The sequence below is a fragment of the Triplophysa dalaica genome, chromosome 21, assembly GCF_015846415.1.
Source record: "Triplophysa dalaica isolate WHDGS20190420 chromosome 21, ASM1584641v1, whole genome shotgun sequence".
NCBI lineage: Eukaryota > Metazoa > Chordata > Actinopteri > Cypriniformes > Nemacheilidae > Triplophysa > Triplophysa dalaica.
In genome coordinates, this window is record NC_079562.1 from 19,823,236 (window position 1) to 19,841,396 (window position 18,161).

At 39.8% G+C, this 18,161-nt stretch overlaps 1 protein-coding gene and 1 long non-coding RNA gene across 2 annotated transcripts; one reads left to right on the top strand and one right to left on the bottom strand.

Annotated features, from left to right (window-relative positions):
• The first annotated feature begins 3,038 nt into the window (after window positions 1-3,038).
• Window positions 3,039-5,034, top strand: LOC130410524 (uncharacterized). The gene is made up of 4 exons (XM_056735232.1): window positions 3,039-3,895; window positions 3,991-4,081; window positions 4,161-4,366; window positions 4,841-5,034. Exons 1-4 carry the CDS (start codon window positions 3,754-3,756, stop codon window positions 5,032-5,034), a joined length of 633 nt encoding a protein of 210 aa, XP_056591210.1. The 5' UTR covers window positions 3,039-3,753.
• Window positions 5,035-5,435: 401 nt separating this feature from the next.
• Window positions 5,436-7,114, bottom strand: LOC130410525 (uncharacterized). The gene is made up of 3 exons (XR_008905022.1): window positions 7,017-7,114; window positions 5,658-5,862; window positions 5,436-5,572 (listed from the first exon to the last, which is right to left on the bottom strand). It is a non-coding gene; the product is annotated as an uncharacterized LOC130410525 (long non-coding RNA).
• Window positions 7,115-18,161: the final 11,047 nt, after the last annotated feature.

Consider the following 18,161-nt stretch of genomic DNA (forward strand, 5'->3'; position numbering starts at 1 on the left):
ATACTAATGACATTGCTTTTTTACTACTATTATTAATAATAATAAACATCACTAAAATTAGCCCTACTTGAAACGGTTCATACAATAATTAGCTTTATATTAATTAATTATTAATATTTACTACTATTAATCATACACCAATTACTAATGTTGCTGTAGGGCTACTAATTAAAGAATAACAAGAATACAATGGAATCTCGGGCAGCATATCCAGCATGCTGGAAATCTTCATGGATCGTTGACACTTCTTCAGGATCCTGTTCTTCTTCGTGCTTATTCTCCTCTTCGATGGGAGAATACTAGGGAGGACCAGGAGAGTCTTGTGTAAAGTAATAAAGCGTTTAATTGTTTAATAAATAATTCTTCAATAAAAATAGGCATTAATCCATTTATTTTTAATTTCATTTCTTAATTCAAATATAACTAGGCGAATTGACAAAGTAATTTATTATATATTGTTTTAATGGGCAATAAAAAGCGTGATTGTAAAAATAATTAATAAATGAAATATTAATCCATAAATAAATAAACCATTTTATTAATCCATAAATAAATTATCCATCAATAAACCATTTTAAAGCGCATTAATGAATTCCTTTATAAATAGTGGAATTTCAAAATCTATTTCAAAATGCGATTTAAAAAGAGGAATAAATTGGATTTACAAATTAAACTAGAAATAAAAGTTTTAATCCGTCATTTAAAAGACTATTTCTTTTAGCATTTGCAATTCCTTTTCCGATTTGCTATTCGATTTGCCAAGTCATTTAGCTTTTCCTTTTAGCCTCTCTATTTACCATTTCCGTGACACTCTGGGGCCTTGCATGCTAAAACGAGGTAAAACAATGCAAATTAGCTACGGAGAGAGACATGTTACAAGCTCTCTGATTGGCTAGTTCATTTTACTTCATGTTCAGAGGTGTGTCAGATGGAGAAGAGAGGATAGTCTGTTGTTCACTACTCGTGTAACCAGCGCGTTATCAGCGCCTGCTTATTCTATAACACAAATCATAGAAAATGAAACTTATTGTTAGAACAGGTTAAAACATTCATACTGCACGTGGAAGCAGCAGTGCTGCGCTCATTTTGGCGCCGAGTCTATTTATGATGCGATGCTTACGCGGAGTTAACGTGACATAAGTTACGGTGCAGTCACTGTCACTGTCACTGTTCTCATCACAGCTAAATGCTCTTCAGGATAAGACACAGAAGGCATTACATGTCAAAAGAGTGAAAACGGAGAACAATAAGGCTATTCTGTATAAAACAGGGGAAGGTAACAGATTTTTTTAGCCTGTTACCGTGCATCGTGAAATATGGTGACCTGCTGACTACAAGGTTACTCTGTACATTATAAACATATAAATTTATAATATTATTTTCTTATGTACATTTTACAGCCTATAATGCATGTATGCATGTATAACACAAAGCTCATTTATGTTCATGTTTCTTAAATGGAAAACGTTTAGAATTGTCGTGATTGCTGTTCTATTATTTGGGTAAAAGTGAATATGCACTCACACACACATACATATATATAAATATATATATATATATGTGTGTGTGTATTCACTTTTTATATATGTATATATATATATATATCACACCTACATGTTGGCTATAAAACAACTACCATGGCAATCACAATAATGCCAAAGGCAATCAGTAGAGGAATTAAATGATCCTGCTTTGTACAGTTCAATCTGCGTGTTCAGTCACCCACGTCACGTCATCACTCTTAACAGACTTTCCGAAAAGCCCGCTCACAGTAACGTGCACGAGAACAAAGCGCGTTATTGCACAAGATTAAAAAGCTGCGCACGAGCACAAAGCGCATCCTCGCCCGAATTTACGCTCTTTGCGTAGAGAATTGTCGACAGTGACAACAGCGCCTACTGCGGTCACAAAATATCACGGGTAACAGAACATTTGTAACACCGGCACTACATTTACTATATGCATATAATACACACCACGGTGTGTGTTTGCGGTTTCATAAAAGAGTAGATATTGGCTGATTAAAACACAGCAGACATCAGTTACATGCTTTAATGGTAAAACTGTTACATTTCGCGTGAATCTATGAGCATTTTGGCCATAACCACCGTAACTTATGTCACGTTAACTCCGCGTAAGCATCGCATCATAAATAGACTCGGCGCCAAAATGAGCGCAGCACTGCTGCTTCCACGTGCAGTATGAATGTTTTAACGTGTTCTAACAATAAGTTTCATTTTCTATGATTTGTGTTAGAGAATAAGCAGGCGGTGATAACGCGCTGGTTACAGACTATCCTCTCTTCTCCATCTGACACACCTCTGAACATGACGTAAAATGAACTAGCCAATCAGAGAGCTTATAACATGTCTCTCTCCGTAGCTAATTTGCATTGTTTTACCTCGTTTTAGCATGCAAGGCCCCAGAGTGTCAAGGAAATGGTAAATAGAGAGGCTAAAAGGAAAAGGGTCCGTGTACTTTTGCGTCCATTCGTTTTTCTTTTTTTAACAACTATATAAAAAACAAAAAATGTGCTTTTCTTTATATTTGTTTTCAAGTTAATGAAGAGATTAACCACAAACAAAGTAAATTTTCTTATTTAAAATTATTTTATTGGTATACAACTATTTTTTCAGTTTTACAAAAATGCAATTTTTGATTCTTGCATTTTATTTGAGTTGACCCAGAACATCGCCACGTTGATTACGTTTAAGGTGAACCGCTACACGTGCAGGATTAGTTCAGCAAAAAGATGGAGCAGTACGTTCTGTTTAAAGGAAGCAAAAGGGTAATGTTGAAGGACGATGACACGAGCGCAGAGAAGATAGGTCGAATTTTTCAGGTGAGTACAAACATCAGTATTATTAGTTTACAGAGAAAAAACACATGATCTTCGAAATGCACGGTAACTTTTTTCGTTCAGCTTTATTACTATCGTTACATGTTTCAAACTAGCTTTACAGTAAAGAATCAATAAGAGAAAATTAGCTAATCAATGCTGTATAGAAAAATGTAAGCAAACAGTGTCGATACTGGCAAAGTGTAATCAATTATGAAATGAAAACAATTCGGCCATAAATCAGTCATAAAGACAGTGGTGTTATCACATGGAGTTGTGGTTATTAACCTTGACCTTGCTATTGTTTTTAAAGTTTCATCGCAGACTCTGTATTTGAAAGATGATTCGAATATAGCAATTTTCCTGTCACAGTCAGGTTACTTCAGTGCCCTAGACTTTTCCTTGCACGTGTTCATTATGAGGTCCATGGGGATGAAGTGGAAAAAGGGGTTCTCACCCCAGGAACACCCCTCTCAACCCCAACAGCCTCCCAGCGTTTCTCCTTTACACGCAATACTCCACCCTCTGCAGCTGCTGGTTCACCTGCGGCGGCTGTTGCAGGACCTCCGAAAGCCACCATGACTCGATTTTATTTATGCATGTGATGTTAGAAAGATTCTCAGTAAAGCTTTGAAAAACAGCTATATTTCATTTATATTGATAATTTTCACAGTCAAAAGACACTACTATTTGTATCATGGGCACCAAAATGTCGAAAAGCACACAGGTTCAGTTGGCTCCATGTAGCATAATTTATTAACAAAAACGCCTAAAAAATTAGTGATTTATAATTTAGTTTGTGTGTGTGTGTGTGTGTGTGAAAGAGAAATTAAATTCTGAATTTGTCATGTGCATAATGTCTCCAGATCCATTTACAAACTGATTTAGTAAACGGCAAACTGAGGCCAAGCAGGATGGTGGAAGCTAGTTTCATGGAATGTGAGGCTACAGTACATGGCATTATTGGGAAAGTTCAAGATGCTCTTGGCAGTTATGATCCTGTAATTCTCACCGATGCCCTGGGCAATGAGATACTTGACTCTGAAGGAACTAAAGGTGCATATTTGTCAATTTGTTTGCATTTTTAAACTGTTTTAAACATCAAAAGTAATATGACAATTTTTCATGGCATGTCACCTCCACGTACTCAGGATCCATCTACTGGAAGCAAAATGCCCGCAAGGTATTTGCCATTGCAGAGCACGACTTCACAGAATTTCAAGGCAGCAAGAGGAAAAGAAGGTACAAAATTAGTATTTGTGAGTAAATATTTTTTTTCAAATGCACACGTCAATTCTAATTTATTTTAAACTAAATTTAGCTCAAGTCGGAAAGATGATGAAACATCAAGTCTACAAGATGTCTATGATAAGATAGAAGAAGTGGTGCTGGCGTCACAGGGCCTTCAGCAAGTTATCTCAACTATCAAAGAGCTTTCTGAGCTGTCCAGTCAAACACCTGCCAAAACCTTGACTGAAGTCCAAACAGAGAAAATAAAAGCAGCTTTCACTTGCATAGTCTGCAAAGGTAAGAGGTTAACCATATCTTTATAAACTGATGGAAGGGTTTGGATGTATTCACTTTAAAATGAGGGACAGAAACCGCTTGCATTTCATAAAAAAAAAAAATTGCTTTCTGAAAATGAATAAAAATCACAAAAGAGTTTACAACAATATGAGTAATTATCTTGGGGCTTTGATAGCATGAGATAATCATTATTTGTGTTTATGGGGTGGTTTCCCAGACAGGGCTTATCCTAGTCCCAGAAAATGCATGTTTGAGCTGCCTAAATTTAAAAACATCTTGTAATTGTATGTCTTAACATATATCAATGCCAACTAAGGCCTAGTCCTGGATTAATCTAAACCCTTTCCAGGAATTGGAAACTGCCCCTTTATGTACCTTTTTCCAGGTAGTTAGATAATAAAGTTTGCCTTTTTTAAACACCCCATCTCTGCACAATAACTGATTTTTTTTTTTTTGTAACATTTTTTTTTTTAGGACCCATTGATCAACCAGTATTTGCCACCTGCTGTAGAAGCCTGATCGGATGCAAACTTTGTGTTGATCAATGGATGTCTATTTCATCACAGTGCTTAAAATGCAGAGAGGAAGCTCTTAGCAACCACATCTTTCTTGCAGCATGTCTCTCTGAAGCTTTGTTAGCTCTTGGTGACATCATTAGGGTAGAGTAGGCCTACATTACCCAGGAAAAAATGTTTAGCTGTTCAGCAATTCAAGTTTAGTTCAGTAGTTTATTTGACAGTTGTTGTGTAAAGTTTTGTTGCACAACTACTTAAAACAAGAACTAAAATGAAATACTTTAATTTATCAGCATCATGTTGATGGTAAAATTTGTGTGTAATATTTTGTTTCTAGAAAAAACACTTGATGGAAAGCAGCATTGAACAATTAGAAGGCATGCTCTTTAAGAGTATCTTTGAGTTAAATTTACTAAACAGACCAAAGCCTCTTTAAAAGGCAAAAAGTTTTCGTTGATCGTATTATTGAGCAAGTAAGTGATGTCTGGACACTTTTCTGAAAACAATTGTTCCACTGTAGCCTTCTCATGTTCGCTTATAAAAGGGTCTGTTCCAAAGGCCGAAACCCTTGTCAAAGATGATCCCAGTGTGTTCATGTACAGATCAGCTGCTTCAGTTCCATGAGGCAGTAGTGCTGCTGAGATTTTTTTTGCACAACCACCCTGTGCAATCTGGTAGGGGATTCCTTTTCCTGTAGTAAATGGGACATGTTAACTTGTAATAAATGTTTAAATGTCAACTGCTTGTCAAGAGTTTTTAAACATTATTTAGCATACCAGGAATCCTGTGGTTGTTCCATGCCTCTACTACCCTGCTAATGCCCAGATGACACAGCTGACAGACAAGGTTAGACACACAGTATTATGTTAGGTTGCAGTCCATATCAATCAGTTCTTGGTCGACCAGCTGAACAAGAGCCTCCTTCAAAGGGTAATTAACCCTGTTGTTTATTTCAGGCCAAATTCTCTCAATTGTGTGATTCTGATGAATGAAAGGAATTAAATGGGCTGTTTTATAGAGTAAAATCATCAGATTCCTAAAATTATATAATTTTTTATTAAAATAATTTTTATTATGAACATGTCATTTTATTTAAGAAAAAAAACGAAAATTTGGAAACCAACCCTTAAATACAAGTGATTGTAAAACAAGTTTGTATACGTTTTAATTTTATTAAGTTTTATTTTATAAATAAAATTTTATCTCTAAGATCTCAAAACTTAGGACTTTTGACAACACCTAGAATAACAAAATCCACGAAAGGGGGGCGAGCTTTCTCATACGTAGCACCTAAACTCTGGAATAGCCTTCCTGATACTATTCGAGGGTCAGACACACTCTCCCAATTTAAATCTAGATTAAAGACACATCTTTTCAGCCAAGCTTTCACTTAATGCATAGTTAATGAACAGCAGCTACGCTAATTATTCTCTTTATTCTCTTTCCGCCTCTGCCTCGGGATGCCCATCCCGAGGTAGGAAGAAGTTCCATCATGTCCAGACGACCGACATATGCCCATCCCCAATTTGAGACTTCGCCAGCTACAGCTGCAGCCTGACTGACCATCCCAGCTCCATCTAAGGCAATTCCACCACCAGCCAAGAGAAATATGACCATCGGACCATCCCAGCTCCATCTAAGGCAATTCCACCACCAACCAAGAGCAAAAGACGGACTATTTGTCTTATTAATGCTGAAGTTACAATATTTGGTATTAAATGCTAAACTAAAATCACATGTCACCAGTTTGAGTGCAGCTATGACACGTCAGAGGGGATCTGGCCCTCCCGGTTGAGCCTGGTTTCTCCCAAGGTTTTTTCCTCCATTAATCAATCATTGGAGTTTGGGTTCCTCGCCACAGCAGGGCAGTGTTGGCCTGCTCACCGGGAGACTGCATTAATTCATTTATTTATTTATTTATAAATTAGATATTATTTATTAGAATGATCTTACTTGTTGTATAAATACCATGCACTGTGCTGTGTTCTAACTTATTTGTTTTTCCTGTTTGCCCCTGTTAAGCTGCTTTGAAACAATACACATTGTGAAAAGCGCTATATAAATAAACTTGAATTGAATTGAATTAAGTTGTGAGTTTTCAGTAGTTCAAATTTGAATCACAAGACAACACCTACCTTTGTTGAAGTGGTCTGACGATATGGTGGTGTTGCTGTATTCATTCTGTGGCCAGCAAGAATTTCTTGCATAAATAGAGTCAAGAAAAACTCTTTTCCATGGTCCACCCTTATCTGGTCCCACATTCCATTGTTGATTACGGCAGGCCTTAAATTATATGATTTAAATAGAAATTGCTTTATACACACACACACACACACATTTGTATTTGTTTTGGAATACAAACCTGTACACTTCATCATAGATAATGAGGTTATTCTTTACTGGCATACAGGAATATGCCATTATCTTGCTGCTATAGCCATCAATTGCTAGGACATGTGTAGCTCCAAACATGACCAATTTTTCGTTTTGATCTAAATGGAGTTTGTGGCCTGTGTAAGTGGCACAGTAAGGTATGGGATTAAGATTCCGTACACACTGAGAAGAGTAAAAAAAAACTGTTAATGAGTTACATTGTTTTTATTTTTTGTGACCCTGGACCACAAAACCCGTCTTCGAAGCAAAGCACGGGTATAGGCTATATGTAAAAGCTAAAAATGAATTGGTCGGGTCAAAATGATAATTTTTTCTTTTATGCCAAAAATCATTAGGATATTATTTAAAGATCAAGTTCAGTGAGGATATTTAGTAAATTTCCTACTGTAAATGTATATAAAAATTTGTGAGTGGATGCAGTTAATGACTTCATTTGGACAACTTGTATAGTATAATCTCAATTTAAAAAAATGCAGAAATGATGTAATATAATAATATAGCAAATGTTGTTGTAGCAGTAATTTTGTTGTACGTAATGCTATTTAAATAGCCTGGGGCAATATAAGTATTATTAATAATGGTCATAATAACAAACTAACTTACACTGCATCGCATTTCATGATATGGTCGATTTATCGTCCGGAGAACTCGTCCAACCCTACTTTCTGCTGCTCGAATTCCCTTTGATGTCAAATAACCGGTCATCAATTTACAACCGTAGGTTGGTCCTGTCTAGAGGGATGGAAAGAATAATTTAAATCAATTTTGTTTACAACAGGCCGTGTGCTCGCCAAAACATTTCAATGAGACTTAAAACAGGCGCTCTTCTGAAAACACCTTGGCCACTTGACATCGTTTCTTTTTTCGAGATGCTTTGTGGAATATCCGCTGAAACGATGTGTATCCTACAGTACTTAACATGCATGGGTGGAAAGGGCAGAGAGTGGACTCTAGTTGGGGACTTTTTGTGTATTTTTTTAAACCATAAATGCAGAAAATATCTCCATGTAGCGTATCGCTTTACCCACAGTTTTGGGTAGTTTTACCCAGATATTTCAACTCTCCCGTCACAAGATAGGCTAAACCGCAGAGCTGAGCGTGAAATGGTTTATTTTAAACGTTGCGCTTCTAATAGAACAGGTAAAATAATAGGCCTACATGTTTCGTCCTGGTTCTGGGTCAGCCACCCGCGTAGGCTACCGATCGGATCTATTTAAACTGGCCGGCCGTGCCCATGTTCGAAGTCCGACAGTATATGTTGCTAAGCCATCTTCTGGGTCAAATCCACAGATTATTATTTACATAAAATTACATTAATTTTTTTGCAATGTCTTTTTTATTATTTAAGAATTGAATTTCATGACATTTAAAGTGGAGTTATCGCAGCCAAATCATCGCTGAAAAACATTAAAATGCCATTTAAAGCCTATAATAAGAGCATTTACTGCTACAGTTTAAATAATTCTTGTCTAACTTCTGGATAATTATTTAATGTAATGTATATGCAATTTGTGTTAGTTGCACTACGGATAGCTCGGGATCATGGCATAGTACCCACGTACACAGATACTTTGCAAGTGCACCTTGTCCCCACCACTTTTTACCAAACTTGACTTACTGAAAGAAATTTGAAAATAATTATTGCGGCAGGTGTGTTAGGGTTACCATCTTATGAATGATATTGCATTTTATTACTTACTTCTTGTACTGCTGCCGATACAGCTATCTCCAGCTGAGTGTCGGAAACCTCCCGTCTCACACCATGACTGGCACAAAATCTTCTAACAGTCCTCGCCGAACAACCTCGTCCAACACCAATTTGAGACAGATGCTCAAATTCCGGATGCCCCCTGGACGCCTTCCCGGTAAGGTGTTCCGGGCATGTCCCACCGGGAGAAGACCCCGGGGAAGACCTAGGACACGCTGGAGGGACTATGTCTCCCGGCTGGCCTGGGAACGCCTCGGTGTCCCCCCGGAAGAGCTGGAGGAAGTGGCTAGGGAGAGGGAAGTCTGGGCATCCCTGCTTAGACTGCTGCCCCCGCGACCCGGCCCCGGATAAGCGGTAGAAAATGGATGGATGGATGGAGAATGTTCTGAGTACAGTTCTAATTCAAAACAACAACCGTTTATATTTTATTTTTCTCGTCATGGTTAAAAAAAGAAAAACGAATGGACGCAAAAGTACACGGACCATTAATGCGCTTTAAAATGGTGTATTTATTTCATGTTTTATGTTGATTTTTAAAAGTCCCTTTTTAAATTGAAGTATATATTGATGGATTAATATTTCATTTATTAATTATTTTTTCAATCACGCTTTTTATTGCCCTTTAAAACAATATATAATAAATTACTTTGTCAATTCGCCTATTTATATTTGAATTAAAAAAATGAAATTAAAAATAAATGGATTAATGCCTATTTTTATTTAAGAATTAGTTATTAAACAATTAAATGCTTTATTACTTTACACATGACTCTCCTGGTCCTCCATAGAATACATCTTTGAAATGTTGAAGAGCACACAACACAGGCTACAATAATTTTGAAAGCTCCTAGAGGCTCGACACGCAGCTCGCTATGCAGGCAGTGAAACCTGCGATCCAGCTGTCCGATGGTCCTCTCTATTATCAACCTTGTCTGGGTCAAGGCATTGTTGTATCTTTCCTACATGGAAAAAACATGATCGGCATCAGTACCAACAATGGTATAAGATAAATAACAGGAAAGTAAATTAGGGGTTCGACAAGGTGCAAATGTATTATTAAAAAAATACACTTTAAGTTTTCTTACTATTGGATTAAAATGTTTGCAGACCTTACATACCCATGCAAATCTTTTAGGCACCAAAGTTACATTCGTAAAACAGACATAAGAACTTACAATTGACATGCCTGTGCAGCATTAAGAGGATTCATGAAGGGTGTCATGAACCAGGGCTGGCAGGGGTAACCACTGTCCCTGAGTAGGACACCAGTGTGCATTCCAGCTTCAAAATCTCTCCCAATCTTGCTCTCTGTTGAAATCTTAGAGTCGTGTGTACTCACGGGCCACCATGCAACAACATTTGTAATTCTGCACAGATGGTCACACACTAACTGGACATTTATTGAATGGTAGTTTTTTCTGTTGACGTACTGATCTTCGTGTGTCTGGGGAGCCTGTATTCTGATGTGTGTTCCGTCAATTACACCACTTATTCGAGGAAAACCTGCTTTCCGAAAAATTTCCTTTTGGTTTTATCAGTTTGCCGTCACACGGACAGGAGTTCTGACGGACTACCAGCCACAGTGGATACACGCTTCCAGACTGAAGTTGTGTTCTTCAGGAGAGCAGGCAAGCTCCAATTTAAAATAGAATCTCAACAGGGGATTCACCTTACTACACCTCAGGGTGGAGAAAGCACTGACTAAGCTGAGGAAAGAACTACCTTTCGTGAGGTGGGGGCCACCCAAAGCAAGAAGATAGGAGGCCCATTGAGTCAACAGTGCTGACTCTGTAGCTTACCCTGAGGTGCATTGAGGGCCAAATTGTATTTTAAAAAGGAAAAAGGGAAAAAAAAATATCCTAAGTGAAAATTTCCCATGGAATTGTTAGATATCAATTCCTATACTGCGTGCACACTTACAGAAGCCCTTATTGTGTTTGGCCCAGATATTCTTAAATTCTAAAATGATAGAACCTAACAGGCCATGGCATCGGTTCAGGCAGCGAGGTGGACTGCGTGGAACAATGATTATTCTAATCCTAATAAGTATAATAATCACTGGTATAATCCTAAATCAAGAACTAAAATTAGAGAGAAGTGAACAGCTTACAACAGACATGATTTTAAATGATGATGGTAACTGCGAGATGCCAAAACAAATGTCTCTAATAGTACAAATGACTCTAAATATTTAAGAAGGAAAACCACACAACAATAGGGGAATGCAGCTATCCTTTTATTAAAGATTTTGTATTAACACCTTGTTCTTTAAAGGGACACAGGACTGCTTGTAAGACCGTTGGTCTGAAAGTGGCCATTGTGAGAATCTGGATTTCGTCCTGTACTCTACAAATATTGCATCTGTGTTTAATACAAAGTTCATATATCATATGTATTCATTCATATTCATTCATATTAGTATTAGCTTCTATTTATATAAGATGTGCCTTACTTTCTTGTTGTTTAACCTCGTTGAAGGTTGTATTGTATCTTATGCTGTCTTATGTTGATATAAGTATCTGTTGTTCTCCATCTCAAGGTTCCTAATGATGCCTATGGACAATTGTTTTGATATTGTAATATTAAATACGTGATCATATCTGATTGTTCAGGAGGAATAAGACTAAACAGAAAGTCTGGTGATTTTCCACTCTGGTGGTTTTATATGACGCCTCCTGTTTAAAGCTTATAAATATTAGTCCTTAAAACAATAAACGTTGGACTCTGATTGAACAAGCACTTGTGTCTGTGTCAAACTTTGTCTCCTGGATCCAGAAACTCTGTGTGTTCGGTCGACTAGACTCTTCAACCGTAGAATATTGTTTAGACAAGGGGACGTAAGAAGTTTACATTCTTACAGATTGGATATTCTTACAGATTGGATATACAGATTAACCATTCACATTCGTGCATTAATAATTATTTTATTAATTACTGTTGTCAGCCTCGCTGTCACAACAATGGGAAGTCAAATCCCACTAACATGAATTGAAACCTATTCATATTCGTTAATAATTATTTTATTAATTACTGTCGCCAGCCTCACTGTTACAACAATTGGAGAATCAACTCCCAATAACATGAATTTAAACACACAAGAATCCTACAGGGTAAGCGTTAGATTTCTGTAAGTCATAAAGAACTGTATAGAAAAACACTTACCCCTTTTAATGTAGATCTGTGACCGATCGTCAGTGCGCCCCACAGGTCTTTGTTCTCTTTGGTTCTAAGAGAGAATAGTCTCCCCTCTATCCCGGACGAGCCCCCAATCTGTAACAATGTTATTTTTTAGAATAAACATTAAACAGATTTTATTTATTTTTATTTTTTCGTTAGTAAAACCACAGAGTTTTAGGCCTGGGGACTCTGATTGAACAAGCACTTGTGTCTGTGTCAAACTTTGTCTCCAGGCCTGAAACTCTGTGTGTTCCGTCGACTAGACTCTTCAACCGTTGAATATTGTTTAGACAAGGGGACGTAAGAAGTTTACATTCTTTCAATTTGACGCTGGTCGAAAGGCCGGCTGGACAGGGCTTGACATCGGTCGGAAGGCCGGCTGGACAGGGCTTGACGCCGGACTGGATTCCAGCTGGACAACTGGCTGGGCAGCGCTCTGTGGTGGTGGCTGGGCAGCGCTCTCTGACGGCTACTGGAACAGCCTGGGTACCGGTTTCTGGAGAGAATCTGCGGCCGGGCTGGACGCTCGGACCGTCACCTCCCCACAGCGCCCCCCCCAAAAAATATATGGGGTTTGACACCACCGGACTCGGGACCACCGGACTCGGGACCTCCGGACTCGGGACCACCGGACTCGGGACCACCGGACTCGGGACCACCAGGCTCGGGATCCCCTCCGAGCCGCCCTCCGTGGTGGTCGGCTGAAGAAACGAGGTGACTGGGGTGGGCAGCTCGGGATTGGAGGCTTCAGACGTGGACCCCCAGGATTCCCGTATAGCCCGCTTGCCAGTGAGGCTGGTGGACGATGGAGAGGGTGCGGGAGGTGAGGAGAGGCCCACGACCCCGATTTGTAGGGTATGGCCCTCGGGGATGGCGGCCAGCGGAGAGGGAGAATAGGATTGTACTGAGACCCTGGGCTCCGGCCAGTTCATAGCATACCTGATCAGGTCCGTGAAGCCCAGCGGTCTCAGCATCTGCATCTCCCGCCGCTTTAAAGGTTGATTGAGGCCGCCATTGAACAGGACCATATGTTCCTGTTCATCGTGGACCATCTTCCCTGCAACCTCGAAGAATCGGTCCGCGAACTCCAACACATCCGAGTGTCCCTGGCACAAGTTAAGCAGGCGGTGAGCCTGGCTCGATCGCCTTGCCTCCATTTCGCCTGCTGGGTTCGGTTTTGGCTCGTGCATTCTGTCATGATTCTCGGGAGGAGACATGGCATGGGAACCCAATTGCAGGCACAAGACAAGGAAGATGTCAGGGAAGAGGAGCACCAAGTGTTATGGGTTACACCGCACTGGTCTATCTGCACTTGTCTTCAGAGTTGATGCTCTGGACACCAACTCCCCCTGACAGAGGACCTGCTCTCACAGGGGAAGGACACGTTCTGGCATCCCAGATCAGACCTCAGGAACACCCATGTCTGGTCTCTAGACGGGACGAGAAGATCCTGAGTTGGCTTCTCCCCCTTTATGGCAGAGACCATCCCCCAGGCTAGGGCCCCATCTAGTAGACGGCGCCTCTTCTCACCCCGGTGTCCCTCTCAACGAGAAAGACCCACGGAGGTTCTCGATCAGCATTGTCTTGTCCTTCTTACGAGACTGGAGACTAACATCTCCCCTCCACACTGAATGTGTATGTAGTCGCTATCGCCACTCATCACAACTCAGTGGATGGAAAGTTTCTATGGCAACACGACCTGGTCACCAGGTTCCATCCGCTTCATCTCCGCTTCATACCCTCTTTGGACCCTAAAGCAGTGGTCCTTCCTCACCCGACGGCCCTCCTGATAATCCCTTCTTACAAACAACATAAAATAGAGACTGTGTCTGTCCCCCGGATTAGCAAACATAAGATATTGCGTAAACCTCTTGAAAGTAATTTAATAAACGTTAAACAAATCAAACATGAACAAAATACAGATAATCAGCTGTTACGACTCGGATTGCTTAATATTAGATCTCTCTCAAATAAAGCACTTTTTGTTAACGATTTGATAACCGATCATAAAATAGACATGCTTTGTTTGACAGAAACATGGCTAAAGCCAGATGATTTTATTACTCTAAATGAATCCGTTCCCCATGATTATTACTATAAACACGAGCCTCGTCTAAAAGGTAGAGGGGGAGGTGTCGCTGCACTTTACAAGAATTCTTTTATTACCTCTCAGAAGTCTAATTTTAAGTACAGTTCTTTCGAAGTCATGGTACTTCACGTATCGACACCTAATACTAAGGACAAAACATTTTTAAAATTTATTCTAGCTATTGTATATAGGCCTCCAGGGCACCACACAGATTTTATTAAAGATTTTGGTGGGTTCTTATCAGAACTAGTACTGGCCGCAGATAGAGTCCTTGTCATCGGTGACTTTAATATCCATGTAGACAATGATACAGATGCCTTGGGACTGGCTTTCAAAGACACTCTTAACTCCATGGGCGTTAGTCAACATGTGTCAGGACCCACTCACCTTCGTAATCATACTTTAGATTTAATACTTTCTTATGGTATAAATGTGGACGATGTTAAAATCGTTCAGCAGAGTGAAGATATTTCGGATCATTATCTGATATTATGTTTGCTTCAATGGCCTACGGCTGCAAATCAAACTCCTTGTTACAAATATGGTAGAACGATTACTTCAACTACCAAAGATGCGTTTCTCGATAATCTGCCTGAATTGTCTAAAATATCCAGCATGAGTAATAACGTTGACGATCTTGACACTACTATTGAAAATTTTAACTCTACTTTCTCGGAAATATTAGACACAGTTGCTCCTCTGCGTTTAAAGAAAATTAAAAATAGCAGCCCAACACCGTGGTATAATGAACACACTCAGACTCTAAAAAAAGCATCCCGTAAAATGGAGCGCAACTTTAAGAAAACGAATTTAGAGGTATTTCGTATAGCATGGAAGGATAGTACTCGAAATTACAGGAATGCAATAAAAACGTCTAGATCCGCCTACTTTTCAACACTAATAGAGGAAAACCATCACAACCCTAGGTTCTTATTTAACACCGTGGCTAAATTAACAAAAAATAAGTCGTCATCGACGTCAGATTCTGATTATCAGCATAACAGTGATGAATTTATGAACTACTTCACAAGTAAAATCCAAGATATAAGAGAAAAAATTATAACAATGCAACCTGTAGTGAAATCCGCTGAACAAACTAACTACAGCAACCCTAAGGAGAAATTGCAATTATTTTCTACAGTAGATCACGATGAACTGTCTAAAATCATTAAATCATCTAAATCATCAACATGCATGCTAGACCCTATACCTACAAAACTACTGAAAGAAATGCTCCCCGAAATTATAGATCCTCTTCTTAGTATTATTAACTCATCTCTGACATTAGGACATGTGCCTAAAGCATTTAAGGTGGCTGTTATAAGGCCTCTTTTAAAAAAAACCAAACTCGACCCTAAAGAACTAGGGAATTACAGGCCTATATCGCATTTACCTTTTATATCTAAAGTTCTGGAAAAAGTAGTTTCAACTCAATTATGCTCCTTCCTCCAAAGGAATGACATTAATGATGAATTCCAGTCTGGATTTCGAGCATGTCACACTACAGAGACTGCTTTGATCAGAGTTACAAATGATCTGCTTTTAGCGTCTGACCGTGGCTGTATTTCGTTATTGGTGCTGCTAGACCTCAGTGCTGCATTTGACACCATTGACCACAGCATACTTCTACATAGACTCGAAAATTACGTCGGCATTAACGGAATAGCATTGAAATGGTTTAAGTCTTATTTATCCGACCGTTTTCAATTTGTAGCAATAAACAATGAGGTGTCCCGCAAATCACAAGTCCAGTACGGTGTACCACAGGGCTCAGTCTTGGGACCCCTGCTCTTCGCATTATACATGCTACCTCTAGGAGATATAATAAAGCGACACGGAATTAGCTTTCACTGTTATGCTGATGATACTCAACTTTATATTTCCTCGATGCCTCATGAAACCCAGCAGTTTCATCGAATAAAGGATTGCATAGTTGACTTAAAAATGTGGATGAGTAACAATTTTTTACTACTAAACTCGGACAAAACAGAAGTGTTACTTACTGGACCGAAAACTGCTATGCGTAACAACCAAGAATATTGCTTAACGATTGACGGATGCTCCATAAAATCCTCGTCATCAGCTAAGAATCTTGGCGTTGTATTTGACAGTACTCTCTCATTTGAAAGCCATGTCGCAAACACCTGTAAAATTGCATTTTTCCATCTTAAGAATATATCTAAATTACGTCATATGCTGTCACTGTCAGATGCAGAGAAATTAATTCATGCATTCATGACATCAAGACTAGATTACTGTAATGCACTTCTAGGTGGTTGCCCTGCGGGCCTATTACAAAAACTGCAACTGGTTCAAAACGCGGCAGCTCGAGTTCTTACACGTACAAAAAAGTATGAGCATATAACCCCGGTTCTGTCAACCTTGCACTGGTTACCTATAAAGCATCGCATTAACTTTAAGATCTTGCTTATTACCTATAAAGCCCTACATGGTCTAGCGCCGCAGTATTTGAATGAACTTCTATTGTATTACAGACCACCACGTACATTACGCTCTAAGGGGTCCTGTCAGTTGGTAATACCTAGAATTTCAAAATCAAGTGCAGGTGGTAGATCCTTTTCTTATCTAGCGCCTAAACTTTGGAATATTCTTCCCTGCACGGTCCGGGAGGCAGACACACTCTGTCAGTTTAAATCTAGACTAAAGACTCATCTTTTTAATCTTGCATACACTACACCTCCATAATATTAATCCTCAGAGGATTTAGGCTGCATTATTTAGATCAACCGGAACCAGGAACACATCCAACAACAAATGATGTACTTGTTGCATCAAAGAGTGCAGAACAGTACTCTACTCTCAGCCAGTCTTGTCTCTTTGTTCCAAGGTTACCGCAGGATGCAGTTCATGCCCAGACCTGATGGCAGAGCTGAGAATGGGAAGCGGTGACCTGACAAGTGCTAAGAGGATAGAGCTGGATAAAGGACGCGACAACTTTGTTTTTTTCTACAACATTTCAAATGCTATTAGATTGTTAATGATAATCTTTAATTTTTATATTTTTATTAAGCCTTGTTGTGCAAGCACTGATGAGCTTGTGCAGAGGCAGCAGCTTTTGCCAGAGGGGAACTGGAATCCCCTGGTTGGGCCTGGGTTCCCCTGAGGTTTTTTTTCTCGATGGGAGTTTTGGGTTCCTCACCACCGTTTGCATATTGTTTTGCACTATCTGCCTGGCCGGGGGGGCTGCTTTAGAATTCATACTTGTATTAAATGTGTCTCATGTACAGCTGCTTTGTAACAATGAAAATTGTAAAAAGCGCTATATAAATAAAGTTGAGTTGAGTTGAGTTGATGACGCTCGCTTCTTTCAAGAGGGTAGGGGACCTTCGAGCATCCTCCGTGTCCCCTGATTGCCTTGAATTCGGCCCTGGAAACTCTCACGTTATCTTGAGACCCAGGCCCGGATGCTTGCCCAAAAAGTTCCCAATACTCCCTTCCGGGGCAAAGTGGCAAGTTCACCAAAGTGGTGAACTTGCAGGCACTCCCCATCGGACCAATCCGATTCGTGTTGTGTCCAGTACGTGCATTGTGGCTCTACCTTGAAAGCACGCAGAGCTCAGAATCACTGACCAGCTCCTTATCTTTGTTGGAGGACAGCAGAAGGGGAAGGCTGTCTCCAAGCAGAGGTTGGCGCACTGGGTCGTGCATGCGTTACGACGGCATTCCGATCTCAGAATCTACCATGCCCATGGGCAATGAGGGCTCACTCCGCACGGGGTATAGCCACCTCCTGGGCACTGGCCGGAAGTGCCTCTCTAGCAGACATTTCTTGAGCTGCGGGTTGGGCTACACCCAAACACTTTTGCAAGGGTTAACAGCCTTCGCGTAAACTCGGTGTCAGCCCACGTCCTACGTGGCGACATGTAGGACTGGCATCCGGGGGGCGTATGC